This window comes from Protopterus annectens, chromosome 1.part2 (assembly GCF_019279795.1).
Source record: "Protopterus annectens isolate FY-2018-M chromosome 1.part2, PAN1.0, whole genome shotgun sequence".
Taxonomy (NCBI): Eukaryota; Metazoa; Chordata; order Ceratodontiformes; family Protopteridae; genus Protopterus; species Protopterus annectens.
The window spans coordinates 1,244,251,736-1,244,276,873 of record NC_056727.1 but is presented as its reverse complement, the minus strand read 5'-3'; the positions used below and the strand labels follow the sequence as shown (position 1 = coordinate 1,244,276,873).

Genomic DNA, 25,138 nt, shown 5'->3' with positions numbered 1-25,138 from the left:
GTGTTGGTGAAGCTGATTAGAGCGGTGGTAGTACTGTGGGATGGGCGAAATCCATGTTAAGATTTGGAAAGTAGATTATTGGAGAGAAGGTGGGTAAGGGGTTGATGGTGGACACGCAAGATCTTTGATAGGGGTGAAAGGATTGCAGTGGGTCGGTAGTTGGAGAGGTCAGTAGAGCGGCCATCCTTATGAAGGGGAATTATGAATGAGGTCTTCCATAAGGAAGGGACAGTATTTTCAGTAATGGATCTGTTTTATTAGTAGTGAAATGGGGTAAGCTTTAACTCTGCATGCAAGTTGAAGGTATTCGGCCTGAAGATTGTCAGTGGCAAGGGTGGTTGGTTTGAGTTTAGTTAAGTATTTTTGAATAATAGATGTTGGTACTGGCATGAGAGAGAAGGTAGTGTTTTGGGTCTTGGGGGCTTGTGATGTGTTAGAGCATGTGTTGTTTGAGTTTAAGAATGGAAGAGGTAAAGTATCTGTTGAAGCTAGTTGGCTATATTTAAGTTTGTGCCTTCTATATTGGGGGGGGTGGTTTTACTGGGCTGGAAGATGTTCACTGCAGCCCAAAATGTTTGAGGGCTGGAGTTGTTTTTTCTTTGTAGAGAGATGTAGTGATTTTTCTTGTCTATCTTAATTTTTTTTTTGCCTTATTTCAGAGTTCAAGGAAAGTTTGCCTAGTTGTGGGTGTCTTGTTTTTTGACAGACTTTATGCCTGGCTTTGAGTAAGGCTCTTGTGTTTTTTTGTAGCCAGAGGGCTGCGTTGCTGTGTATCCTAATTGTTTTAAATGGGGCTATCTGATCAAGGATCTTTAGAAATGTGGAGTTAATCAACTGCCTTGTTAAGTGGGAGGCTTTTGATGGGAGACCAGTAACGCAGTTTTAGGGCATCTTAAGAAGTGAGCTGTGGGGAAGTTTTTGCGGGAGCGAGTTTGTAGTATGGAGGGGCAAATATTAGATTTTAGTTTGTGTCTAAGGATAGATGTGGGGTTGTGATCACTGAAAGTGTCTGGCAGTGTGCCACACTCATGGGCAGTATTGAGTTGGTTGGTGAGGATCCAGTCCAATATGGATTCCCTTTTAGTAATCTTATCGATGCGAGTAGGTGAATAGATGACTTGGGTGAAGTTGTAAAGGTTAATATGGCTGGTGGGTTTTGGAGAGTGGATAGAGTTCCAATCATTGTTGACACTGCCTAGTACTATAGTTTCATGGTGAAGGGAGTGGGAGGCTTTGTGTAGTGTGGATTCTAGGGTGTAAAGTTGTCGCCTGGTGGTATATAAACACAAAGTAGGTTTAGATGCTTGTGTTGGTTTAGGTGGAGTTTAGTGAATATGGTTTCTGCATTATTGAAGTTTGGGGATTCATTTTGTAGGAGTTGCATCTTTAGACTAGTTGACTAGTTTAGACTAGATGCTGCATCTCTTTTGTTAACTCTGTCAGCCCTCAGAGTATTGTGTCCAGGTTGGGTAATGTAATTATCCTTGATATGTGGTTTGAGCCATGTCTCTGTAATGAGCATTGCATCAGGGTTATAAATGGAAATAGTGGAGTTTTTCTATTTTGTTGGAGTTTTTCTATTTTGTTCGTGATACTGCATGCATTCAAGTTCAGTATTAGTAGGTCAGAGGTTTTATGTTTAGGTGGGGGGTGGGAATTACAGGTGTTAGATGGAGTTGTCACCGGGCTACTATGGTGGTGATAGTTTTGATTTCTAGTATTGTTAGGGTGTGGAATTTGAGACTTGGTTGTTTTCTGGATATGGTGCCTGGGTAAATGGGTGGGCTGAGATGGATAGGATATTGCCTATAAATGAATGGGGTTTGGAATAGGTGAGGGGGTGGGGGCTAGGTGGTGTGAAGGGGTAGAGTAGGGGATCTCAGGTTATTGTAGTGGATTATTGTGAGGTGATGAGGTACTGATAGAGGCAATGGAGAACTATAAGTAGACAGAATAGTAATAAGGGAGTAAAGTGTTGTTGGGAATGGGCCATGATTAGAGTTGACTAGTTTTAACAAGGGAGTGTGAGTAATGTAGAAAGAAGTGGGTTGAGTGAGTAGGAGGTCAAGTAGGATGGAGGATAGAGTAAAGGTAGAGGTAAGATTGAGTAGTAAAAAAGCGGGGGGGGGGTTGGGAATTGTGTTATGCTAGGATATTGGGTGTGGAGTTGGTTCCTGAGCTTGGATTGGATGGTCGGTGTGTTAAAGGGGTCAAGTGATAATGGAGTATGGATAAATGTATGGGTAGTGGGGGCGGGTGAGAAATGGAGGCAGGGTAGGGGAGTGGAGAGAGCCCAAGCAAGGCAGAACCCACCAGGACCGCGTGGCACCAAAAAACAATCAGACTTGTGGATAAAATCAAGCCCGGTGAGTAGCCTGAGTCTAGAACCACCTCAAGGTTATGGAATTAGGCTGATTTTGTTCAGTTGTTGTGAGTTCTGCAATATAAAGATTTAATTAGGGATTATATTTGGATTGGTCACCAATTTAAGAGTGGGGAAGGCTAGGCAGAGGGCAGAAAGAGTAGCACGGGGTTGAACTCTGTCTCACCAGTATCCGCCGAATAACTGTGCTACCTTGATGTCTGCTGCCACCCACCCACTGGGGAATTAATAGTATTGCAAACAGATGCTGGGACGTACAATTGGGATATGAAGCAGGAATTAAGGGCCTCTCTTATGAGTGTGCATTCCCGTTTCTAGATTACATTACAGAGCAGGCAAATTACCAGTTCTGTCAAGTTTATGCTGCAACGGCTATGCACTTATGAAAAAACACGTACACAAAGCCCTAAATAAGATGTTCCCGGCCCGCTGAGGATTTTTCCTGAGGTGGAAACCTTGTTGGTTATTCCTGTGGAAGGGGAGGCCACCGCATGCTTGGGGAATAGCTGTAAGACATAAGGGGATAACTGGTTGAGAAATTACAGCAAAGGGTTTTGGCAAGGGTACTAGCTATGCTATCATGGATAGCACCTGGAATAATCCGTAAGCAGTTATTGTCGGAGCTGGATAGTGACAAAACACTTGTAAAAACAGCAGTTTAGGTAGCTAGCAAAGTATTCCCTTGTGCTTTGTTTGATATAAAACAACAATGCAGCTATGCACCACAGTATCCAGCACCGTCCTGTTGTAGGTGGATTTCTATGTACTGAATTGGCAGCACACAGTAAGAATGTTAACAATGCTGATCACTTCTGAGCAGTTATTGCCACAAGATAATGCTGGTTATAACAAGAGACCAACTAAAAAAACTCTTGAAATGCAGTTATTAAACAGTGAAAACCCTTTAACAAGACTGATATTGTGGATTGCAGTATATATAACATGTATAAACTCCGTTTAGACTGTCTTGCAGTATATATAACATGCATATGATCTGTTTAGACAGCAACTGGTTCACTGAGTGTACGCTAGCTGCCATTATAAACTGCTGCAATATTAATGTCTTGAAAGTGCACTGTTAAGGTGAGTATGTCAAGCAGCTGTATTTTCCTGCTGCATGTTGTATTAGTTGCCGTATTAAAGCTGTGTAGATTGCATTTTGTACATAAGTAGTGCACCATCAAGGTCAGCAGTGAGCAGAGATGGATGTCACTACAGTGCGTACCAGATTCGTGTGTGCTGTATACCATAAGGCATCATATTGTGGAAAGGAGAATCATGATGTTGAGCATCATTTGTTTGCAGTTAATGTATGAAAAAAGTGAAAATGGCTTAAATACTGAATTTTCTGGATGTCAAAAACTTAATTTTTTTGTGGCATACAAAACCCTGCATACACTCATCATGGGGAGGGGCAACCTCTTGACCCTATGTCATTTGGTTTCTATATCTCAGAGAAAAGAATATAACTGCTGTATTGGTCCTGGAAGTGCAACAGCTAAATGAACCTCATAAAACATTGTATGCCTTTTTTACCATTATTTATGTACAAGAACAGTAGAAAGTCACCATTTACAAAGAAGGCAGCAATCTTTTTGAAATTATTTGTTCTGCTTAATTTTTGTATTCATTAGCTGGATAATCTACTGGGGACAAGGTCATTTTTTTCAGTTGAGAGCACTGCCTGTTTAAGTGAGTTAGCTAGAGTCTCAGTGTTTGAAGTGGTATTTAGGGCATTAAACTCTGGACTTGCAGTATAAAGCTAATAAATCTCTCTCAACCTTAACCCTGTGCTTTAAATTGCCAGTCTTTTTCAGTAAGCAGCATAGTCACAAAGGAGCTAGTTTTGCAACACATACTCTAGCGGTGTGCTGTGCCATCTTTCATATGGATTGTTTATCTGACAATTGGTTGTGTGCTGTTGGTTACGTACTGTTTGAATTGCATATCTGAGCCTTCATTGTACTTTTTTCCTGTGTAGTGAGATTTTCAGTTCAGACTTTACATCTGAATCCAGCCTTAGGTCGGTAAAAATGTACTAGCTCTGATGGAGTATAACTTGATAGTGACTGAGCACAGTTTTCTTTTCTTTGTATTTACCTTTTAACTGAGCGCGGTTTTATATTCTTTGTATTTATGTAATTTTGTCTTATTTTTACAGATCAGCCAATCATTGGTGTTCCTTGTGCTGGCCACTTTGTTCAGTGCAGTTACAGGACTTCCATGGAGTCTTTACAATACTTTTGTTATTGAAGAGAAGCATGGGTTTAACCAGCAGGTACAAAAGTGTGAATATCTGCTAGAAACTGTTGATGGCATATAATATAGTACTTAATTCTATGGAATACTGTTTTTTTTTTTTTTTTGCATGCATGTTATGGAGATGTAACCTAGATAAAACTTTTTGGTTCATAAGAATGCAGATGTTTTTGTATTCATTGTTGTAGTAGTGCTAACTCTTGGGACTGCTGCTACAGAAGCCTTGACTTTGGAAGCTCTCTCGCGGATATCAGCATGCCAGTGGTGTAAAAGGAATGTCTGTCCACATGATCTCAATTTTTTTTAAGTAGTTTTGTAAAAAGATCTGTTGTCAATTCCTCTGTTTAGTCCAGCTTCAATAGTACAGATGAGTACCCCGTTGGTGAAAATACCTGCTATTTTTGCTTTACTTTCTTGCTGTGTTATTGGTTATCACTACTTTTTGTTGTGGACTGCTTGATCCTCGGGAGAGGGGGCTAGATGTTAATATCTAAAGTGACCCAGTGTTTGTTTCTCCACCAGGACATTCATAGTTGGTGTTTATTCTGTATGGGCTCAGAAAATAACATCACCTCTTGCCCCATTGCTTGTGTTTTAGTCAGAAGACTATCAAATGGAGAGCAAAAATCCCCAAGACTACTTGAATTAGAAAAAAACTGCTTCCTTTGTCTAGGAACACCAAGGCATCAGACAGATTTGTCCACAAATGTCTCACCAAAAAACATTAATAAAGTCACCCTTTAGAGAAGGGATATGGTGGAGGTGCCTACATACTGATCTAGGCTCCTTATGCTTGAGGGCATTGGGTCCAGTGAAGCAGTTTTACAACCCCTGCCCCCAGAAACCTGTGTGGACTGAGGCCTTTGGAGATGCCCTTCAGGAGGTCGCATATTCTCCTGAGATGAAGCCATTTAGCTGTTGGTTAATAAAGATGCTTATGCCCAAGTGTCTGGGTCTGACACCCCTGATGTTCTTCGTGTTTCACTGTTGCAGTCATTACATTTGGGTTATCTGCCTGCAGGTAGCCCTCAGCCAGCCTGAATATCAAAGTCTTGGATTCCTGCGTCGGATGCTCTCTCTTCTTCCATGACGTCAGGTCGTCAGGGATATAAAGCATGCAGCCGACGCCATTACATCAGTCTTTCTTGCTGCGCGGTGCCAGAAGCAGTTCGCAAATGCCAGTCTGCCGACTCCTGAAATTTTCGTTTTTGAGTTTCAGAACCGAAGTCTTAAAGCTAAGTACCTTGTTGGGGATCCTTTTTCTTGCTCTAAGCCGATGTCCGTAAAAGTTAACAATTGTATTACCTGTGGAAAGCAAATACCTCAAAGATTTTCATTCGTACTGCATTCCTTGCTTAGGCACAGACCACGACGTCCCTTGCTGTCGGTTTTGTGCCTTATTCAGTCCTCAGACTATTCATTGTCTGTTCATTTTTGCATCAAACTGTTTCGGTACTCTGTTTAATTATCTGGAAATGGCTTCGGTAAGCCATCCGACTACCGACATTCCAAAAAAAAGTAAAGATAAAGACAGAGACGGACTGCATAGGTCCAAAGCTGCCGATGACGCTTCTGTTAAGCTAGTCGCCAGTTTGCCGGTACACAATGATGCGCTTTCGCAGCCCCTGATACTCACTACTTCAGATTTACAGGCCTCTACTGAGATCCATTCGGAGTCTGGTATGCCGAAAGATGCTTCTTAAACCATGGAACCTGTGGATGTCTCTACCTTGGATGGGTCCAGAGCCGCTGTGCAGGCACCGGCTTCTGAGGGTGTCTTCAGGCCTACTGACTTGCATTTCAAACCGACGCCATCTTCTTTTTCAAGGCCTAAAACTTGACCCACGCCTAGAAAACCGATGTCCAAACCGCATGGTCAGGCCCATATGCCTAAAAAACAAATAAGAATGTCTGAAGACCTTATTGCCAGCCTTCATCCTCTAAGAGACCTTGTACTGAATTTTCCTTCTGATGCTTCTGATCAGTATTCTGAAATTTCTGTTTCTTCTGATTACCAGGATTTGCCCTTGTCTACCTATGAGGATTCTGATGCAGAGGACTCCATTCCGTCTGTTTCCCGTCCAGAAGATTTTTCTTTTGGTGAAACCTTGCACACTCTTAGGGAGCATTTCATCTGGGAAAGCCAGGATTATGCTGACTCCAAAAAGAGGCTTAGGGAATACTCAACGCAAGCCTTTATCTATCCCTCCTGTCCTGGACATTGTAGATGATGTCTACTTGGAATCTAGCCTGGCCCCAGATACTTTACCCCCGGCTCCCAGGAAACCTGACTGGTATTACAGAGTAACCAAAAAAGGAAAGTTCACCTCCAGAAATACAGCCTTTATTGTTCTGGAATTGCACCTTGTGTATTTCTGGAGGTATTACAGAGTACCTGACTTTCACAAGTTCCTCTTCAGGAATCCTACTGCGGACCCAGAGACCATTTCCCAGGGACCTAAAGGCATTAAGGCTACTACTGCCAAAAACCCTACCCCCTCTGATAGAGATTCCAGGGCCTTCAACAGATGGGGTAAGAATGTATACACTTCTGCTACTTTGGCCATTAGGGCTTTAAACTGTCAGTTTCATATTTTAAAGTATCAGCAGCATATTATGGGACTACTTAAACAGGTGATTCCTGACTGTGCTGAAAATAAAGAATTACAGGATTCAATGCATTCTGTTGAACAAGTTGGTAAACATACTTTGCAATGTGGTTTTGACTCTTTAAAAGCATCTTGCAGGGCTGCTGTCACTGGGTCTGTTCTTAGAAGGCATGCTGGGCTTAAGGAGCCAAATTTGCCAGAACATGTTAAAGCTAAATTACTGGATGCTCCCTCAAACCAAGACTGCCTGTTTGGCAACAGAACAGAAGTCGTCCTTAAAAAGATGGAGGAAAAAGCTAAATCTATGCAAACTGTTAAAGATTTCCTGCAAGTACAGCCACCCAGATTTAGTAGGCATTGGCCTTCTAAGAATTGGTCCTTTCCTGTCTCTTCCAGGCCTTATCAGTCCAAACCCAGGAACAGCAGACCACCTAGGCGACAGTCTCAAGGTAGTCACAGGCCTAAGCAGTGGGGGGCTCCCATTTCCAAAGCTGGAAGTGGTAAGACGCACTCCCCCATGGAAAACTGTCCACATGACCTAACCTTAAACTTTCCAAGCCCTGCTCATCTGACTTCCCCCTTACGGGGAAAGATCACCCTGCATGCAGAAAACTGGGAACTCATTACCCGGGACAAATGGGGTTTTAAATATAGTTTCCCAAGGATACAGATTCCACTGCCACACCTTACCAACCCCAAACGGTTGGCCAAACCCACCCCCAAATCTGTGGGCATAGGCTCAACAGAAAGTTCTCTCTCTTCTAAGTATCAGGGCTTTTCAACCTGTCCCAGCAGAAGAAAGGGGACAAGGTTTTTACTCACGACTTTACCTGGTACCCAGAAAAGACAGCTCCTGGCGTCCTATCCTGGACCTCTCTATTCTAATCACCTTTTTGGTAATCCCAAAATTCAAAATGCTAACACTTACTTCATCAGCTGCTTCCTGTGCTAGACAAAGATGCCTGGTTGGCATGGCAACCTTAGACTTAAAGGAAGCTTACCTGCACATTCCAGTAAGGGAATCTTGCAGGAACCACTGGTACCCCTCTTGCGCAGTATGTCACTGTTGGAACCATGGCACCTGCCTCAGACCCCTTCCCTGCTGTCCCAGCAGGAGGGCCAGATTCTGCACCCCCAGCTTCAAACCCTGAACCTTGCAGCCTGGCTAATTCCCTGAGCTCTCCAATAGTATCCCTCAGTAAGCAGGTGCTAGATGTCATTCTGGAGGCAAGGAGGCCTAGTACTAAAAAATCCTATGCTGAAAAGTGGAAAAGATACTGTTCTGGAGCCAGACTCAGGGGATGGGCACAACAGTGTCCAGCTTACCGCATGGTCTTCAATACTTAACAGAGGTGCTGCACAAGGGCCTTTTTCTTCTCATAAATTAAAATTCATGCCTCAGCCATTTCAGCACATTATAATACTGAGCCCACCCCTCTTCTCTCACCCCCTGCTGAACCAATTTCACAAGGGCCTTTTTCTTCTCATAAATTAAAATTCATGCCTCAGCCATTTCAGCACATTATAATACTGAGCCCACCCCTCTTCTCTCACCCCCTGCTGAACCAATTTCTCAGAGGGGCCAAAAATGTAAGACCACCCAGGAGAGCCCCTACTCCAGCCTGGGACCTTAACTTTGTATTGGAAAAGCTCACTATTCCTCCTTTTGAGCCAGCTGTAACTGCAGAGTTGAAATTCCTTTCTTGGAAAACAGCCTTCCTTCTAGCCATCACTTCAGCAAGAAGAGTGTCTGAATTACAGGCCCTCATGGCAGTGGAGCCCTTCATCATCTTCCATGCAGACAGGGGGTCGTCAGGACCAATCCTTCCATTATGCCCAAGGTGGTATCCAGTGTGGCCCTTAATCAGTCTGTTCATTTGCCAACCTTTTTTCCTAATCCACAGAACAAAGGGGAATGAGTACTGCAGTCTTTGGAAGTGCACAGACAACTTGGATTTTATTTGGACAGGACTTAGCCGCTCAGAAAAACTGAACAGCTGCTTTTGTTGTCTTTGCTGCAGGGGCATAGGGGAAGGCCGTTTCAAAGCAAACCATTTCTAAGTGGATAGGCCATTGCATTCATTTCTGCTATAAGCACCATGGAAAACCTACCCCGCAGGGGATAAGATCACATTTCACCAGGGCTGCATCTACCTCTACAGCCTTTCCCAGAGGTGTCCCTACCAGGGACATCCTAGAAGCTGCTACCTGGAGCTCTGTACATACCTTCACCAAACATTATCACTTGCCTATTTTTTCTAAATCCAGAGCTGGTTTTGCCACTGCAGTCTTGCAGGGCTTAATAGCTGGTCCTAATGCTCTCTAACTTCCTCCTCCCTTCCTTAGCTTTGGGAATCTACCCAAATGTAATGACTGCAACAGTGAAACACGAAGAACATAGTACAGTTGTGTACACTTACCGTAAATGTAGATGTTAGAGTGAATTCACTGTTGCAAACCCTGGTTACTCCCCTGACTTCTCTTGGCTATATATCTCTTCTTGTTTAGTGTATTTTAGCTTTCTGGTGTATATGCTTTTTGTTGGAGGTGTAACCTTGTATATAGTTGCTTCCCATTATGGGGCACTTGACATCTGGGGCAAGAAAAACTGATGTAATGGCATTGGCTGCATGCTTTATACCCGACGACCTGACGTCATGGAAGAAGAGACAGCATCTGACGCAGGGATCCAAGACTTTTAATATTCATGCCGGCTGAGGGCTACCTGCAGGCTGATGACCCAAATGTAATGACTGCAACAGTGAATACACTCGAACATCTACATTTATGGTAAGTGTCCACAACTGTACTTCCTGGTAACTGAGAGCAAGGGAGGTATGCTTCCATTTGTAGTAAGCTAGGATGTCTGTGGCCCCCAAATTGAATTCACTAGTAGCCACATGCAACCAAAGACTTCGAAGGCGCAGTCACTGTTATGATCAGGCCCAAGATACACAAGCCTCAGATGTCTGACATTTTGCTGTAGCTTGAGTAGGATGGGTCTCTGGTCCCATTGCAGGACTTAATGAGACTGGTGATGGACTTCATGTTTTTCCTTAAAAACTTGCAACCTGTCTTGGACAACCTATCAGTTTTGTGGATCCTCAGCCAAAAATATAATGGGGAGTTTTCAGACCTGGAGGTGGGCAGACTGGCTTATGTAGACCACATATTCTCCCAACTGTCTTCTGTGTCAGACACTAAGGACACCTTTTCCTTTTCTTCCTCACAAGAGGATTTCCCATTTGAAGATTCCCACAAAAAGTAAAAAAAAAAAAAAAAAAAAAAAAAATCTTCATGTGAGAAGCTAAAGACTACTCAGTTGATTAGAAAAAATAGAGAAGTTTTGGGATTACCAGAACATTAGTCCTTGGCTATTTCTCCATTTATTGAAATGTTGAAACAAGCATTCACTGGTCCAGCTTTGGAGCTGGATTTGCAACTCTCTGCTGTTATGAAGCCTGGCTGTTTCTGAAGGGTTATGGACTCCTCTAAGTATCTTTGCAAGAACTAAACTGCTAACCCAGTGCTAATGTCCATGGATCCATCAGGGGATCTTCTGAGGCTCCAGCCAAGAATCTCATCCCAAATGAGATAGTAAGCAGAGTACTTGATCATTTGGGTAAGTAGGATGTCATTCTGTATCACTGTTGCAGAACTATTCACAATAGGGATCTCCTGCCAAGGATAGCCCAGTGTCTGGCCAGTATATCAAAGCTTTTAGAACTTGCATGCGCCATACATCATACTTTTATGCCGTAAGAGGCATAGGGCATAAAGGTGATGTACTGGCGCAGTTACCCAGAACTACTTTGCCACCAGTCCAAATGCTATCATCACTTGTCGGTCTGAAAGCCCTTTTAGTGTGCTGAATACCTACCTGTCAGATAAGTGCTCCTTTGGGGTCCTTTTATTCTTTTTTGATCTTGTAACCTTTTAGTTACCTACAGTTCATGCCATCCAAGAAAGGAAAATGTTAATGTGGGAGGCAGATTCCCCATAAAGGACCATCAGTGTCTTTTTTTTTTTTTTTTGGGTGTTTCCCACGGCCGTACATCCTGTAACATTTGCAAAATGTTTGTACCAAAAACTTTTAGAAGTTGCTTATCTTCCCTAGCTATCTGTCTTGAGAACCAGAGGCTAAAATTGTTAGCCCAAGGTAGCATGTCAGAATCTGCTAACCCTGAGGTCCCATTAAGCAAGAAAAAGACCAAGAATCCTCTGTGTGATTTTTTTTTTGGCTGTCCATCCTCCACCAGTTGTCCTCCTTGAAGTGGGTGAAAATTCTGTAGGCCATCTGGTTGTCTACATAGGATTTCTCTACCTCAACCCCATCAGAGGCTGGCATGGATCCTTCATTCCACATGTCCTCTGAGGCTTTGCAGGGGTCTGCTGCAGACATTGACAGGAAACTGCGGTTGATCATCTTGTAGGGCCCCATAGGGATTCCGCAGATTTTGGTCAGGGAAGAGATTTTGGGTACTCTTATGGAGTCTCAAGGGTTGAAACTTCTGGTGTTTCAGAGCTGACATCCATGCTAAGAAAAAGCAGAAGACTAAGCATAGTTCTGTATGCCCTAAAGATCCTTATAGGGATTGGCAGGAGTTGACTGAGGGGCCTGTTCAATGTCTTAATGGCCCTGAAGCCTTCTCAAGGGGTTTCTGTACCTACTTCCCCTTGGATGACTTCTCCTTCCAAGTGAGCTAGGGAACCTGATTCCTCAGATGAAAATTCAAAGTCTGATGATGATGAAGCCTCTGTCCTACTCTTCCCAGATGCCCTCGCCTTTGGCTTGTGTCTCTGTTGAAGAAGATTTTGTAAGTCCTGAGTCTCCTTTTCGAGTAATCCTCTTTTGTATAAGCTATAGTCAGAATGATGGAATACTTTTAAGTAGGATTCTTCTCATGTGTCTGATGTCCAGAAAATGTATTATGAATTCTTCAGGTGGATACTCTTAAACCTTCTGCAGAACTTCCTGTATTTGCTGCCTTGTTAGACACCTTTATTGCTGCATGCAAGACTCCAGATTCTGATACTTCTGCTCCTATGAAATCTGACAGGTTCTGTAGGGTTCCTGAGGATTGCCAGTTCTTACTTAAATGTCCTTCTCCTGACCTTGGTGTAATATCAGTCTTCTCTGACAAGCCTTGTAAAGTTTTGCCTTCAGATAAAGAGTAGGGTAGCAGAAAGAATTGGTAAGATGGTTTATACTGCTTCTGCTGTGGCCGTTTGTGCCATCCGGTGTCAGACCTACATGATATATGTGCTCTGGTCTTGATTGCCCAGGCTTATCAGGTCATTTCTAATCTCCCTCATTCTGAAGCAAAATTGTCTGCTCTGTCCTTTTTAGGTTCTACTTCTCAGGTGGTTTGTCAGTATATCAAGTATAGCTGTGATGCTGCTGATGCATCTTCCAGAGCTGCTGCATTTGGGTCTGTCTTGAAGAGTTATTCTTACCTTCGCCTGCAGTCCTTACCTAAAGACATTAAGGCAAAGTTTTACCTAAAGACATTAAGGCAAAGTTACTAGGTGCACCTTTGGATAATAAAAATCTCTTTTGGACTGCTAATGCCGGGATGTTTGTCTCTTCAGGAATAAGTAAAGCATTGTAGGATCTTAAACAAATTTGTGTGTCCCCTATCTCTAAGTTCCAGAGGAACTGTCCTACTAGGTCTGCTTTTGTTTACAGGCAGCCTTGTCAGGCCTCTAAAGGCAGAAAGAGAGGTAGGTGAGCTCCTCCAAAGTTTTTGCAGGCTGGTGAGGCTCGGAAGCCTCCTTTACCAAGCAAGCCTGCTTCTCTTTGACGTCTTGACTCCCCACCATGAAGTTCCTTTCCAGATTGGCATATCATCTCAAATTCTTGGCATGCGTCTGTCATCCAGTAGGGCTATTTCATGGTGTGGAAGTCTCTCCCTCCTTTTTTAGGGATTAACCAACTTCCTCTGGAACAATTTCCTCATTTCTTGGAGGTTTTTGGGTCCCTGTTTAACCAGGGAACTGATCAGCGTGTCCCTCCTCGTAAGGTAGGAAAGGGTTTTTACTCCAGGATGTTCCTGGTCCCCTCAAAAAAAGGGTACTTGGAGACCTATTCTAGAGCTGTCTTTGCTCAACACCTTTCTCAAGGTTCCTACATTCCAGATGTGTACTCTTCAAGTCCTGTTTCCTGTCATTCTACCCCCAGGCTTTTATAGTGTCCTTGGATTTGAAGGATGCTTACCTTCATATTGCTATTCACTCCCTTTTCAGGAAGTTTTTGCGTTCCTCTGTTTCTTTCATTTTCAGTTCCCTGTTTTGCCCTTTGGCCTCTCTACTGCCCCAAGGGTATTCACAATTTACCTAGCTTCTGTGATTGCCTTTTGCAGGCTCCAAGGCTTTCAGATTTTTCCTTATCTAGATGACCTGTAGCTTCAGGCGCCTTCTCCCATTCACGTGTTGTAGAAATCTGAAGTTCACCATCTCTCTCCTCAAAGTCTGGGGCTCACTATCAACTTTCAAGTCTGTCCTGCCTCCCTCTCGGGACCATGTTTATCCTGGTTGCAGGATTCAGACAGTTCCAATGTTGGCTTGTCTTCTACCTTCAAAAGTTCTGTCCTTGACTGTTTTTTTCACTCTTTCCTCTTTCCCCTCTGCCTGCTATTCCAGCCAGAAAGTTTCTTCTAATTTTGGGATTCATGATGACCTCTTCCAGTGTGCTCCCTTCTGCCAGACTGCACATGTGAGGTATCATTGAAGCTTCTGTAAGTTAGTTTGGCTTCAGCATTGCCATCCTTGGGATTTCATTGTGTGTCTCCTTCCTTGTCTAAAGCAGGAATTTGAGTGGCGGATTCTGCAGGTATCCCTCAACCCAGACTTGATATGTCAGCCTCTGGTTCATTCTCAAGAACTATTCACAGATGCTTCAAACAGGGGGTGGGGGCTTCCTGTGGTTATCCGAACGTCAAAGGTCTTTGACCCCCAATCGGAGGCCAGACCCTGTCAACATCAAAGAGATGAGAACTCTGATTCTGGCCCTTCAAGTCTTTCACCCCATGCTGTCTTCAAGGTGTTCAGGCCCTCTGAAGGTTTACACAGGCAACACCACAATGATGTGGTATATCAACAAGCAGGGATGGACAAAATCATATCTTCTCTTCAGGTTGACTCTGCAGGCCTGGGATCTGTCTCTCCATTATCAGTTAACTCTTCAGGCAGTGTACATTACCTCTGAGATGGATGCTGTACAGAGATGTATTTCTGGACATAGTCCATTGGTACTCTGAACAGGCAACTCCCTGTTTTCTGTTAGAGTGCCATGCTGTCTGGTGTGGAAGACAGACACACTTTCGGATGTTTTGTTATGCATTAGCTGGACTCCCAAAAATCTTTAGTGCTCCCTTTTCACCAAGATGGCACTTGCTCCCCCTCTTAATGCATTTGGCTAGGGACAGTCATCACAAGTCACTTCATTGGTTGGACTTCCTCACATAGGACAAGGGGTCACTCATCCATCCTCACTTGTCCAGTCTTCAGCTGACGCTGAAAGGGTTTTGATTCCTTTTGGCATCTCTTTTCTGAGGATGTGCTTAAGGTTTTAGAGGAGGCAAGAAAACCTGCAACCAGATTCTTGTAACCAGAAAATCTTGTGTCCAAATGGAAGAGATTGTCTGTCTGTTGCCATGCTTATAACCAGGATACATTTTCACTGGGGGTCCTTCTGGTTCTCTTATTTGTGTGAGTTGTTCCAGTCTGGTTTGGCCTATTCTTATGTAAAGGCCCATTTGTCAGCTATTTCTGCTAGTCTCCCCATGAATCCTCCTTTGGCTTCTTGCTTTGAGGTCAAACAGTTTCTTAAAAGCATCCTGTAGGCCCCCAAGGAAGCCTGTTCCTTCTCTGTGGGAACTTAATTTTGTTTTAGAAAAATTGACCCAGGCTCCTTTTGATCCTGCAGGTTCAGCTTCTCTGCAACATTGTACCAGGAAAGACTGTCTTTACTTGCTCTTACTTTTGTTCAGGGGGTTTCTGAGCTTCAGGCTCTTATGGCCTTCCCTCCTTTTAGTTTTTCACAGTGATAGTTTGTCCCATCATACTAATTCTTCTTTAATTCCCAAGGTGGTCAACGAGTTGTACTTAAATCAGTCAGTTCAACTCACTTCCTTTTTTCCCTTCCCCTGTCTGCTAGTGAGATGATGTTGCATACCTTGGATTTACACAGGCAGCTCTGGTATTATTTGGATAAAACCAAAGCCATTTGTAAATCTGACCAGCTTTTTGTTTTTCATCAAACAACATTGGGTTTGGCTGTTTCTAAGCAAACCATTTCCTCCTGAATATCTAAGGCCATTTCATTTTGTTGTTCTCCTCATACCAAATTTCTGTCAACTTCTGTTAGAGCTCACTCCACTAGAGCTGTTGCATCTTCTGATACTTTCTTCAAGGGGTTGGACACCAATTCCATCCTTGAAGCTACTGCTTGGTCTTCAGTGCATACTTTTGCTAAACATTATTAATTGGATTTGGTTTCTAGGGCTAGAGCAGATTTTGCTTGAGCCATTCTACATGGGTTTGTTGAGGGCTCTTCCCAGCCTTTTACCGCCCATTCCTTTTCTTGAGGTTTTGTACACTCCCTTTTGTGAAGAATACTGCAACAGTGATATAGAAGGACATAGAACAGTTGTGTAATACCTTACTGTAACAGTAGATGTTATGTGATCCTATCTCGCCTACATTCTGGACTGATGGGCTCGGAGCCGATCCTAGGCTCCGACTCGGCACGCTATGCTATAGAGCGAAGCCTCTTATTGGCGGAGCTATTCTCTATCCCAGGATGCACCACCACTAATCCCCCAGATCTCGTTTGCCGCTTACAAGCTAGGACGTGGTCTCAAACTTGGCTGAGCTAAGTGCTGTTTTTTTCTAAAGTTTTCCTGTCAGGAAATTCTCTTTTCTTACCCAAAAAGCTGTTTTAACAGCTATTGTTGTGTACGCGTGTTTTTTGATATAATTTTGTGGTAAATTTGTGTGTTTGTTTAGGGAAAGGTTTCCCGTTTAAGTTAGAGGGGCCTTCCCCTATTCCTTAGCAAGTTTCTCTTTTTTTAAGGAGGTCAAGTACCTGTTTAAGTTAGAGGGTTCTTGGCCCTCCTGTTTGGTGTTTGTGATATTTGTATTGTACTGGTTAATTTTTGACCTATCGTAAAAAAAAAAAAAATTTTTATTGTTTAAAATCTTTGTTTTTCTGAAGATAGTGATTTTTTCCACTGTTATAGTCACTGTTTTAGGGGCATTATGTCCAAAGAACATAGACCCTCAGGTGTCCTTCAAGAAGTGCACGAGGTGCAATTACAAAATGTCTATAACCGATGATCACTCCTCGTGCGTATATTGTTTAGGCGCCAAGCACCTACAGGAGTCCTGCAGCGTGTGTCACGCCTTTTCCTCTAGGGTCCTCCAAGAGAGGAAGAATAAATTAATCTTGAAAGGGCTGATTAAACCCTCCTTCGAGGAGGCCTTATCTTCCTCATACTCTCCAACTAAGAAAAAGAAAGCGTCGGCTCCGACCAGCCCGTCGGAACCGACTACTAAGAAATCCAGGCAGGCTTCTCCATCGGCTCCACTGACTTCGGAGCCGAGGGCGGAACGGTCTGCCTCGATGCCCCCAGTCTCGACTCCTCCGGTTTCGGAGCCGATGACTGGGGCTTCGAGAGGCGGGTCACCTTCATCGGCTCCACTGATTTTGGAGCCGATAAGGGTTGCCGGCTCAGACTCTTCCCCTTCGGCACCGAAGCCCTCCTTGGCACCAAGGGAAATTGTTTTGGGATCTCCCTCGGCACCGATACTGGTTGAGTCCATTCGGAGCCGGTCCCCCTGTCCTTTGGAACCGATGGAGAAGTCGGTTCGGACCCGATCGGTTTCCTCTAGATCTTCCAAGATGTCTGATTCGGACATCGACAGGGTGCTCCTAAGACTGTTTCAGTCTCCTGTATTCCAGAAATTAGTTTCGGCTCCAGCCCATTCGGCTTCGGAGCCGATGGCCCACCCTGTAGTTCTGGTTCCTCCTCCAACAGCCTCGGCACCGTTGGAGCCGGTGCTGGTGGAGCCGATGGAGGTTTTCGGGTCGGCCCCGACCCTTACTCCAACCCCGGCTCTCGAGTCGGAGTTCAGTACACGGACCTCCTCTGTCGGCCCCGGGGGGGATGCTTCGGGACTGATGTTTTCGGTTCCGAGCCTTCCTTTCGGTGCGTCTGCTGCGGGGGTACCATCCACTGTTGTGGCCACGGGGGTTGGACCTTCCCAGGATTCTGGTGGTCCGGCCTTCAGGGCCATGAGGAGTGCGTTAGCCAAATCTTCTTTGGCTACCTCCACGGTCTCACAAGCACCTTCCCTACATACGGAGACTGGGTCTTTGGCAGTCCCCCTGTCCTTAGACAGCGGAGCCCCGGGGCCTCAGGTCACCCCCACTGGGGGTTACCCCCCTCCTGGAGGTCCCTCTGAAGCTTCTTCAGAGGAACCCCCAAGGAAAAGATCGTGCAAGAGGAAGCACGTCAACTCCCCCGATGAGTCTCTCACGTCAGACACTGATCTTGATGATGCGGAGGGGTCCCCTAAGTCGTCCTCAGATGATGTCTCCTTTGCAGACGAGGCGGCTGGCATTCCAAACCCCCTTCTGCTGACGAGTCGGTGTTCCTTAAGGCCTTCGGGGCTCAGACTTCCGCCTCCTGGGTGTCTCCGCCCTTCGACGAGCTCCTAGATTTGATCTGTCAAAGGGCGTGGGAACATCCAGATTCTGTGGAACCGGTGCCTGCTCGCCCACATAAGTACCTATCAGCACCCCCAGAGAAGGAGTTTTTGACAAAAGGTATGGCTGTAGATGCCTTGGTGGTGGCATCTGCTACCCAGCAAGATGTAGCAGAGGCTTCGACGTCCGTCCATCCTCCTAATAAGGAGTCTAGGAGCATGGATCAGTACGGGAAGCGCACCCTCAGTTCAGCGGCCTTTACCTTAAGGTCCCTGAACTATTTAACGCACTTCACCAGGTTTCAGAGGGATCTGATCAAGGAGCTTTCAGATACCCTCTTGGGTAACCTACCTGAGCAGCTGGCCCAGACGGTTGGCTCTCAGTTGGCTACGCTGTCATCGATATCAAACTCGTCCATGAGGCTCATTTCATATGCGGCCGAGGGGGCGAGTAGAGCGGGTACGGGTATTGCTCTACGGAGGCAAGCCTGGCTCCACCTGTGTCATTTTGCGGAAGCCTTCAAGTCTTCCTTTGCCGACGCTCCCTTTGATGGGTCCTCCTTGTTTGGACCCAAGGTAAAGGACACATTGACCCGCTGCGAGCAAGAAGGTAAGACTTTGACTGCCGTAGGGGCACGATTTTCCACTCCCTTTCGGCCTTATCCCAAGGCTAAAAGAGGAGGGAAAATGTGGTTCCGTAGATCCCAGAAGCCTTATCCCTCGCAGCAGGACGATCCCCCTTCTAGAGGCAGAGGAGGGGGAAATTTTTCTGGAAGACGCCGTCCCAGAGGCGGCAGAGGCCCCCGCAACACTGGAGACCGCGATCCCTGAAGGATTGCCCGACTGTGCAGCTCCGGAGCCAGTCGGGGGTCGTTTTTCGAGGCACCTAAAAGCCTGGGAAGGTATCACTCAGGACCGATGGGTGCTTCGAATTATCGCCGGAGGTTACGCCATCCCCTTTTCTCACTCCCCACCTCCGTCCAAGAAAATCCCGGACCCGCCACCCAGTCAACGGGAAATTGCAGCCTTAGAAGTCTCAAAGCTGCTTCAAAAAGGAGTCATCCAACCGGTCCCCGCAGACCAGATCAGATTAGGGACTTACTCAAGATTCTTTTTGGTGCCAAAAAAGACCGGGGACTTGAGGCCCATTTTGGATCTCAGCATTCTAAATCGTTCAGTCAAAAAGTCCAAGTTCTGAATGGTCACCTTACAATCCATTCTCCCACTGCTGGAGAAAGGTGTTTGGATGTGCTCCATAGATCTCAAGGACGCCTATTACCACATCCTGGTAGATCAGACGTCCAGGAGACATTTGCGCTTCAGCCTAGGAGACGGTCATTTTCAGTTCCGCGCGCTGCCCTTTGGTCTCACCACAGCCCCCAGGGTGTTCACCAAATGTTTGGCTGTCGTGACTGCTCACATGAGGAGTCTAAGATTCCAGGTGTTTCCGTATCTGGACGACTGGCTCCTAACTGCCACCTCCAGGCGTCGTCTATTGCAGAACCTACAAGCCACAATATCACTAGGCACTTCCCTTGGAATCACCTTCAATTGGCCAAAGTCTGTGTTGCTGCCATCTCAACGCATAAGATTCATCGGAGTAGAGATAGACTCAAATCGAATGCGGGTCTATCTTCCTACAGAAAGGATACAAACCATACAGGCTCAAGTCCGAGCCTTACTTCTCAGATCCAAAGCTCCAGCCAGGATGGTCCTGCAGCTATTGGGATCTATGTCGGCCACTGTTCTTCTAGTCCCCCTAGCAAGGTTGCATATGAGAATTCTCCAGTGGCTTCTTTCGACACAGTGGTCCTTTCAGGATCTCCCTCTCAGTCACCTCATACGGATCACGGAAACCTGCAAACGGGACCTTCGCTTGTGGCTGGTGCCCTCCAATCTGGATCAGGGTCGATCCTTTGTTCCACCTCCTCCTTTGGCCACTTTGACTATGGACGCCTCCCAGATGGGGTGGGGGGGGGCATTCCCTGGGCAGGTCAGTCCAAGGCAAATGGCATTCAGAAGAGTCTTCTTCATATCAACATTTTGGAAATGAGGGCGATGCTTCTATCTCTACAAGCCCTCCACGATTACCTCCCTCAGGGCGTAATTGCCGTTCACTCCGACAACATGTCAGTGGTCTGGTATCTGAACAAGCAGGGAGGAACCAGATCCTACCCTCTTTGCAGAGAGGCCATGAGAGTCTGGGAATGGGCAGTGGCGACCAGACGTTTTCTGATAGCAACTCATATCCCTGGCAAATCCAACGTGATAGCCGACAGACTGAGCAGAACTATCCTCTCTCCTCACGAGTGGTCTCTGAACAATGCAGTGACGGCTCAGATCTTCAGCAAATGGGGAATTCCTTGTTGCGACCTCTTCGCAACCCCGCTGAACGCGAAGTGTAGAAAGTTCTTCTCCCTCACTCCAGCTCCGGGAGAGAGTCCTATGGACGCACTATAGCCCATCCTTGGCCCACTGGATTGCTATACGCCTTCCCCCCAGTTCCCCTCCTTCCCAGAGTGATCCAAAAGGCGTCTCACTTGGGGAGCAAAATGATCTTAGTTGCTCCTTACTGGCCTCATCAGGTATGGTTCCCCTATCTTCGGAAATATGCACTGGACGGTCCATGGTTCCTGGATCAGATCCCAGACCTATTAATTCATCAGTTGGGACTACTCCACCAGTCCCTTCACACTTTGAAGTTAGCAGCATGGCTCCTCCTCTTCCGACTATAGTCAGGAATCATACCTTAGACCCGGAAGTCATACATATCTTATCTTCGGCCCACAAGTCTGCCACTAAGAAATTGTATACTAGCAAATGGAAGAGATTTGCTATTTGGGCTCAACTCCGGGGTCTGGATCCCATTACTATTCCTGTATCGGAAGTCCTAAAATTTCTAACTTCCCTATTCAATCAAGGTTCTTCAGTCTCTACCATCAAGGTCCAATTGGCAGCTATTTCCAATTTTCATGAATCTATAAACCCACCTTTAATGAGCAACAGATTGTGTAAAACCTTCATGAAAGGTGCTGCGCTTTTACGACCTCAGATTTCTCATCCTGCTCCTCCGTGGGATCTCGATGTGGTGTTAGGTGCCTTAACCTCCTCCCCCTTCAAACCGGTGATTTGAAATTTCTAACTTGGAAAACTGCTTTTCTGGTCGCTATTACTTCTGCCAGAAGGGTTTCAGAGCTTCAAGCTCTATCTGTAAAACCACCGTACCTGGTTTTTCACAAAGATAGAGTATCCCTCAGGCCTAATCCATCCTTTGTCCCTAAAGTTTGTTCCAGTTTTTGCCTGCAGCAGTCATTAGAACTTCCAGTTTTCTTTCCAAAGTACTCAAACAAAGCGGAATACATATTCCACACATTGGATGTCCACAGACAATTGCGTTTTTATTTAGACAGGACCAAACAAACAAGGAAAACAGATCAATTGTTTGTGTCCTTTTCGGATAATAAATTGGGCAAAGCCGTCACAAAGGTCACTATTGCCAAATGGATCAGGGACTGTATTAGTCAAGCTTATTCCTCTTCTAATAAAGAGCTTACGACCTCTGTCAAAGCTCACTCTACAAGAGCTATGGCTACTTCAGTAGCATTCCATTCTAAGCTTGCCATTAGTGACATTTGTGCTGGCGGCTACGTGGTCTTCCCCGCACACTTTCATTTCCCACTACAAATTGGATGTGGCATCCCGGGGGCAAGCTTCATTTGGTTCCACAGTGCTCAGGAGTGTTTTCCAGTGAGCCACCCAGGATTTAGGTGCTAGGGACGCTGTCCCATCAGTACAGAATGTAGGCGAGATAGGATCACATAACATCTTTTAGTTATGTACTCACCATAATTTTAGATGTTTGGGATCCATCTCGCCTACATTCCCAATAACCCACCCTCCTTCCCCCTGCCTTGGAGATCAGAAGAGATCGGACAGTCCGAATTCTATTGTTTCATCTTGAAACGTCTGGCAATGTTATATAAACAAGTCATGTGTGTGTGCATGAATGCGGACAAACAAGGTCTGGGGGATTAGTAGTGGTGCATCCTGGGATAGAGAATAGCTCAGCCAATAAGAGGCTTCGCTCTATAGCCTAGCGTGCTCCGAGCCCATCAGTACAGAATGTAGGCGAGATGGATCCCAAACATCTAAAGTTATGGTGAGTACATAACTAAAAGTTATCCTTCCCTTCACTGTTGTAGTATTCGCTCCCTCCTTCTAACCCTTTTTTCCATCTGCATTTTCTCCTCCTGGATGTGCATGGTCATTTTTGTCTTGTGGAGACTTATCTCTTCTGGGGCAATTCAGTTTTGGATAACTGTGTCCGTATGTCACCTATACAGGAAGCATACATGTGACATACGATGCATGCAAGGTTTAAAGGCTTTTGTGTACAGGCCATATAATGGGCTATCCTTGGCAGGAGAATACAATTGTGAAGAATACTGCAACAGTGAAGAGTAAGATATCTACAGTTATGGTAAGATTTTACACAACTGTACATTTTGCACAACTGCCGCCCTGGCCTTTGGGACTGTGAAGTAACTTACACAAGCTCAAATACCAAGGGATTCTGCTGTCCTAGCTAAGAGTGGTGGAGGTAGACGACAAAGTCCTCTGATTGAAACTTCAAATAATGGGCTCCTGAGAGATAAAGTACTAGAAATTTTTAACTTCTCTTTCCAGTTTGGCAAGCACTGTAGCAAATGTAGTTTTGATGCAGTGTGACTACTGCAAGGTGTTTTTTTTTTTTTTTTTTTTTTTTTGCAGAGATGTGCTTTGCTGAGGACACAGCCCCTGCCAGATCATGTGAAGATTCTGCTTCTTAATACCGTGTTAGATAAGGAGTTGCTATTTGGACCCCAACTGAGCAGGTGTTTAATAACCTGAAGGAAAAGGGAAAACTATACAGTCAGAGAAGCATCTGTTTCACCCCCCCCCCTTGCTATGTACAGTTGAGATTATCCGACAGAAATTTGTCCCTTTCACCAAAGGCAGGATTTGGGGGGGCAGGACCCTAAGAGGATGAAGGAAAAATGGCAAGTTGACCAAAATGGGAAGGCTAGAGACCTTCAAGGCCAAAGCACTTCAGGAGAAAAGATACGACTTGCTAGAGCCCCCTCCCCAAGCCCTCATTCCTTCCCCCTGCCATCCCTCTCATTCAAAAAAAAAAAATAATAAAGAGGAGGAGGTTTTAAGAATCCTGTTAGTACTCACAGCAAGGGCATTTATCAAGTGAGCAATTCTGGCCATTGAGAGAGTTTCAGACCAAGAGGAATGATACAGGGTTTTGTTCAAGATTATTCCTAGTCTCAAGAAAAGATTGCCCTTGGAGATGTATCTCTTGGCCCTGCCAAGGCTTATCAAATTTCTTCTAGTGCCAAAGATGTCCTTCAAGGATGCATCTGCAGTCCTAACAAATGGGTTGTCCTGGCCTCAGGCAGCCCTTCGGTCGGCCGGATTCCAAAGTCTGGGTCTGGCCTCGGCTGATGTCGCACTTCACCCGACGTCATAGCTGCAGTTCAGCGGGTATAAAGGCATCAGCCGACGCCATTTTCCCCAGTCTTTCTTGCCGCGTGGCGCCTGAAGCAGAAGCTGTTCGCAAGTGCCGGTCGGTCAGAACCAGAGATTACTACTACCGAAGACTTCTAAAAAGCTAAGTACCCCGTTGGGGACTCTTTCTTGCCTCAGCCGATGTCAGAAAAAGTGAATAACTGTTTAACTTGTGGGAAACAAATACCTCATAAAGATTTCCACTCATACTGCCTACCTTGTTTAGGCCCAGACCACGACGTAGCAGCTTGTCTAGCCTGTGCTTCCTTCAACCGACGGACACTTAGACGTCGGTCGGAGTTTGCAGAGGAGTTTTTCGGCTCCGCTTTTGCTTATATCATGCCGTCGGAGACTCCGACTTCGCAATTAGCTAAAAAGCGTAAGGAAAAGGACCGACACTCGCAGTCCGCGGTTTCGGCCGAAACCGCGGTTAAGCCATCCGCGAGTGTCTCGGTTTCGGCTGAAACCGAGTCCGGGGTTCTTCCTTCGGCCGAAAGCATGCCTCCTTCTACCAAGGCCTCTTCCAGCATGGCTGAATCTGCTACGGAAAATCCACCTGCTCTTACAGTTTCTCAGGATTTATCAGATACTATCCCCTTAGATGTATCTACTCCTGCACGTGGAGCTGCTAGACCCCCTGCATCCTTGTCAATTAAGGCTTTTGCCAGGGCCAAAGCAGCTAAATCTTCAAAGGCCGTGCCTGCTAAAACCCCCTCTCACAGGCCTAGCTCTAGTACCCAAATGCTTAGTCTAGCAGAGGATCTCATTTCTTTGATCAGGGGAACCCAGTCTCACCCTGACAGGGCCTCTCACCCACCTCCAGAGAAGAGGCCTAGAGCAGAGCCCCCTGAGCCAGTTTCTTCAGATTACTCCTTTGATTCAGAAATTACAAATCCTCCAGAAGGCCCTTATTCTCCTTATGAGGACTCTGATGCGGAGGATTCCATACCTTCTGCCTCTCCTCCTGAGGAATTTTCTTTTGGGGAAACCTTGCATGCTATGAGGGAACAATTTCAATGGCAGGGCCAGGATTTTTCAGACTCTAGGAAGAGGCTTAGGACCTTTTTGCATTTACCACAGCATAGGCCTTTAGCTATTCCTCCAGTACTTACAGTTGTGGATGATGCATTTAATGATGCTTGCACTGCCCCTGACTCACTACCACCGGCCCCTGCTAAGCCCGACAGATACTACAGGGTTCCGGACACACATTATCATTTGTATAAGGCTCCTATTGCAGATCCTGAAACTATTTCACAGGGCCCCAAAGCTGTAGCAGCTGCCTCTGCCAAAAACCCCCTCCCCTCTGAAAGAGAATCTAGGGCATTGGAGAGATGGGGTAAAAAAGTTTATACTTCTGCTACTCTTTTGGCTAGGGCCTTAAACTGTCAATTCCACATGATTCAATATCAGGAATTTCTGTTGGATCAGCTCACTAAAAAACTTTCCTCGCCTGAGCCTTTAGACCGTAAGTCCCTTCAGGATTTGGTGCATAACACTCAGCAGGTCAGTAATCATTCCTTAAAATGCGGCTATGATGCACTGAAGGCTTCCTTTAGATCAGCTATGACTGGTACAGTGATCAGAAGGCATGCATGGTTAAAAGAGCAATCCTTACCAGACC

At 45.5% G+C, this 25,138-nt stretch overlaps 1 protein-coding gene across 1 annotated transcript in view; it reads left to right on the top strand.

Annotated features, from left to right (window-relative positions):
* Nucleotides 1–25,138, top strand: part of ZMPSTE24 (zinc metallopeptidase STE24) — an 842,432-nt gene that overhangs the window by 93,801 nt on the left and 723,493 nt on the right. The window contains exon 4 of the mRNA XM_044060120.1: nucleotides 4,545–4,661. Within this exon, the coding sequence (XP_043916055.1) occupies nucleotides 4,545–4,661 (117 nt within the window). The remainder of the gene's footprint in view (nucleotides 1–4,544; nucleotides 4,662–25,138) is intronic.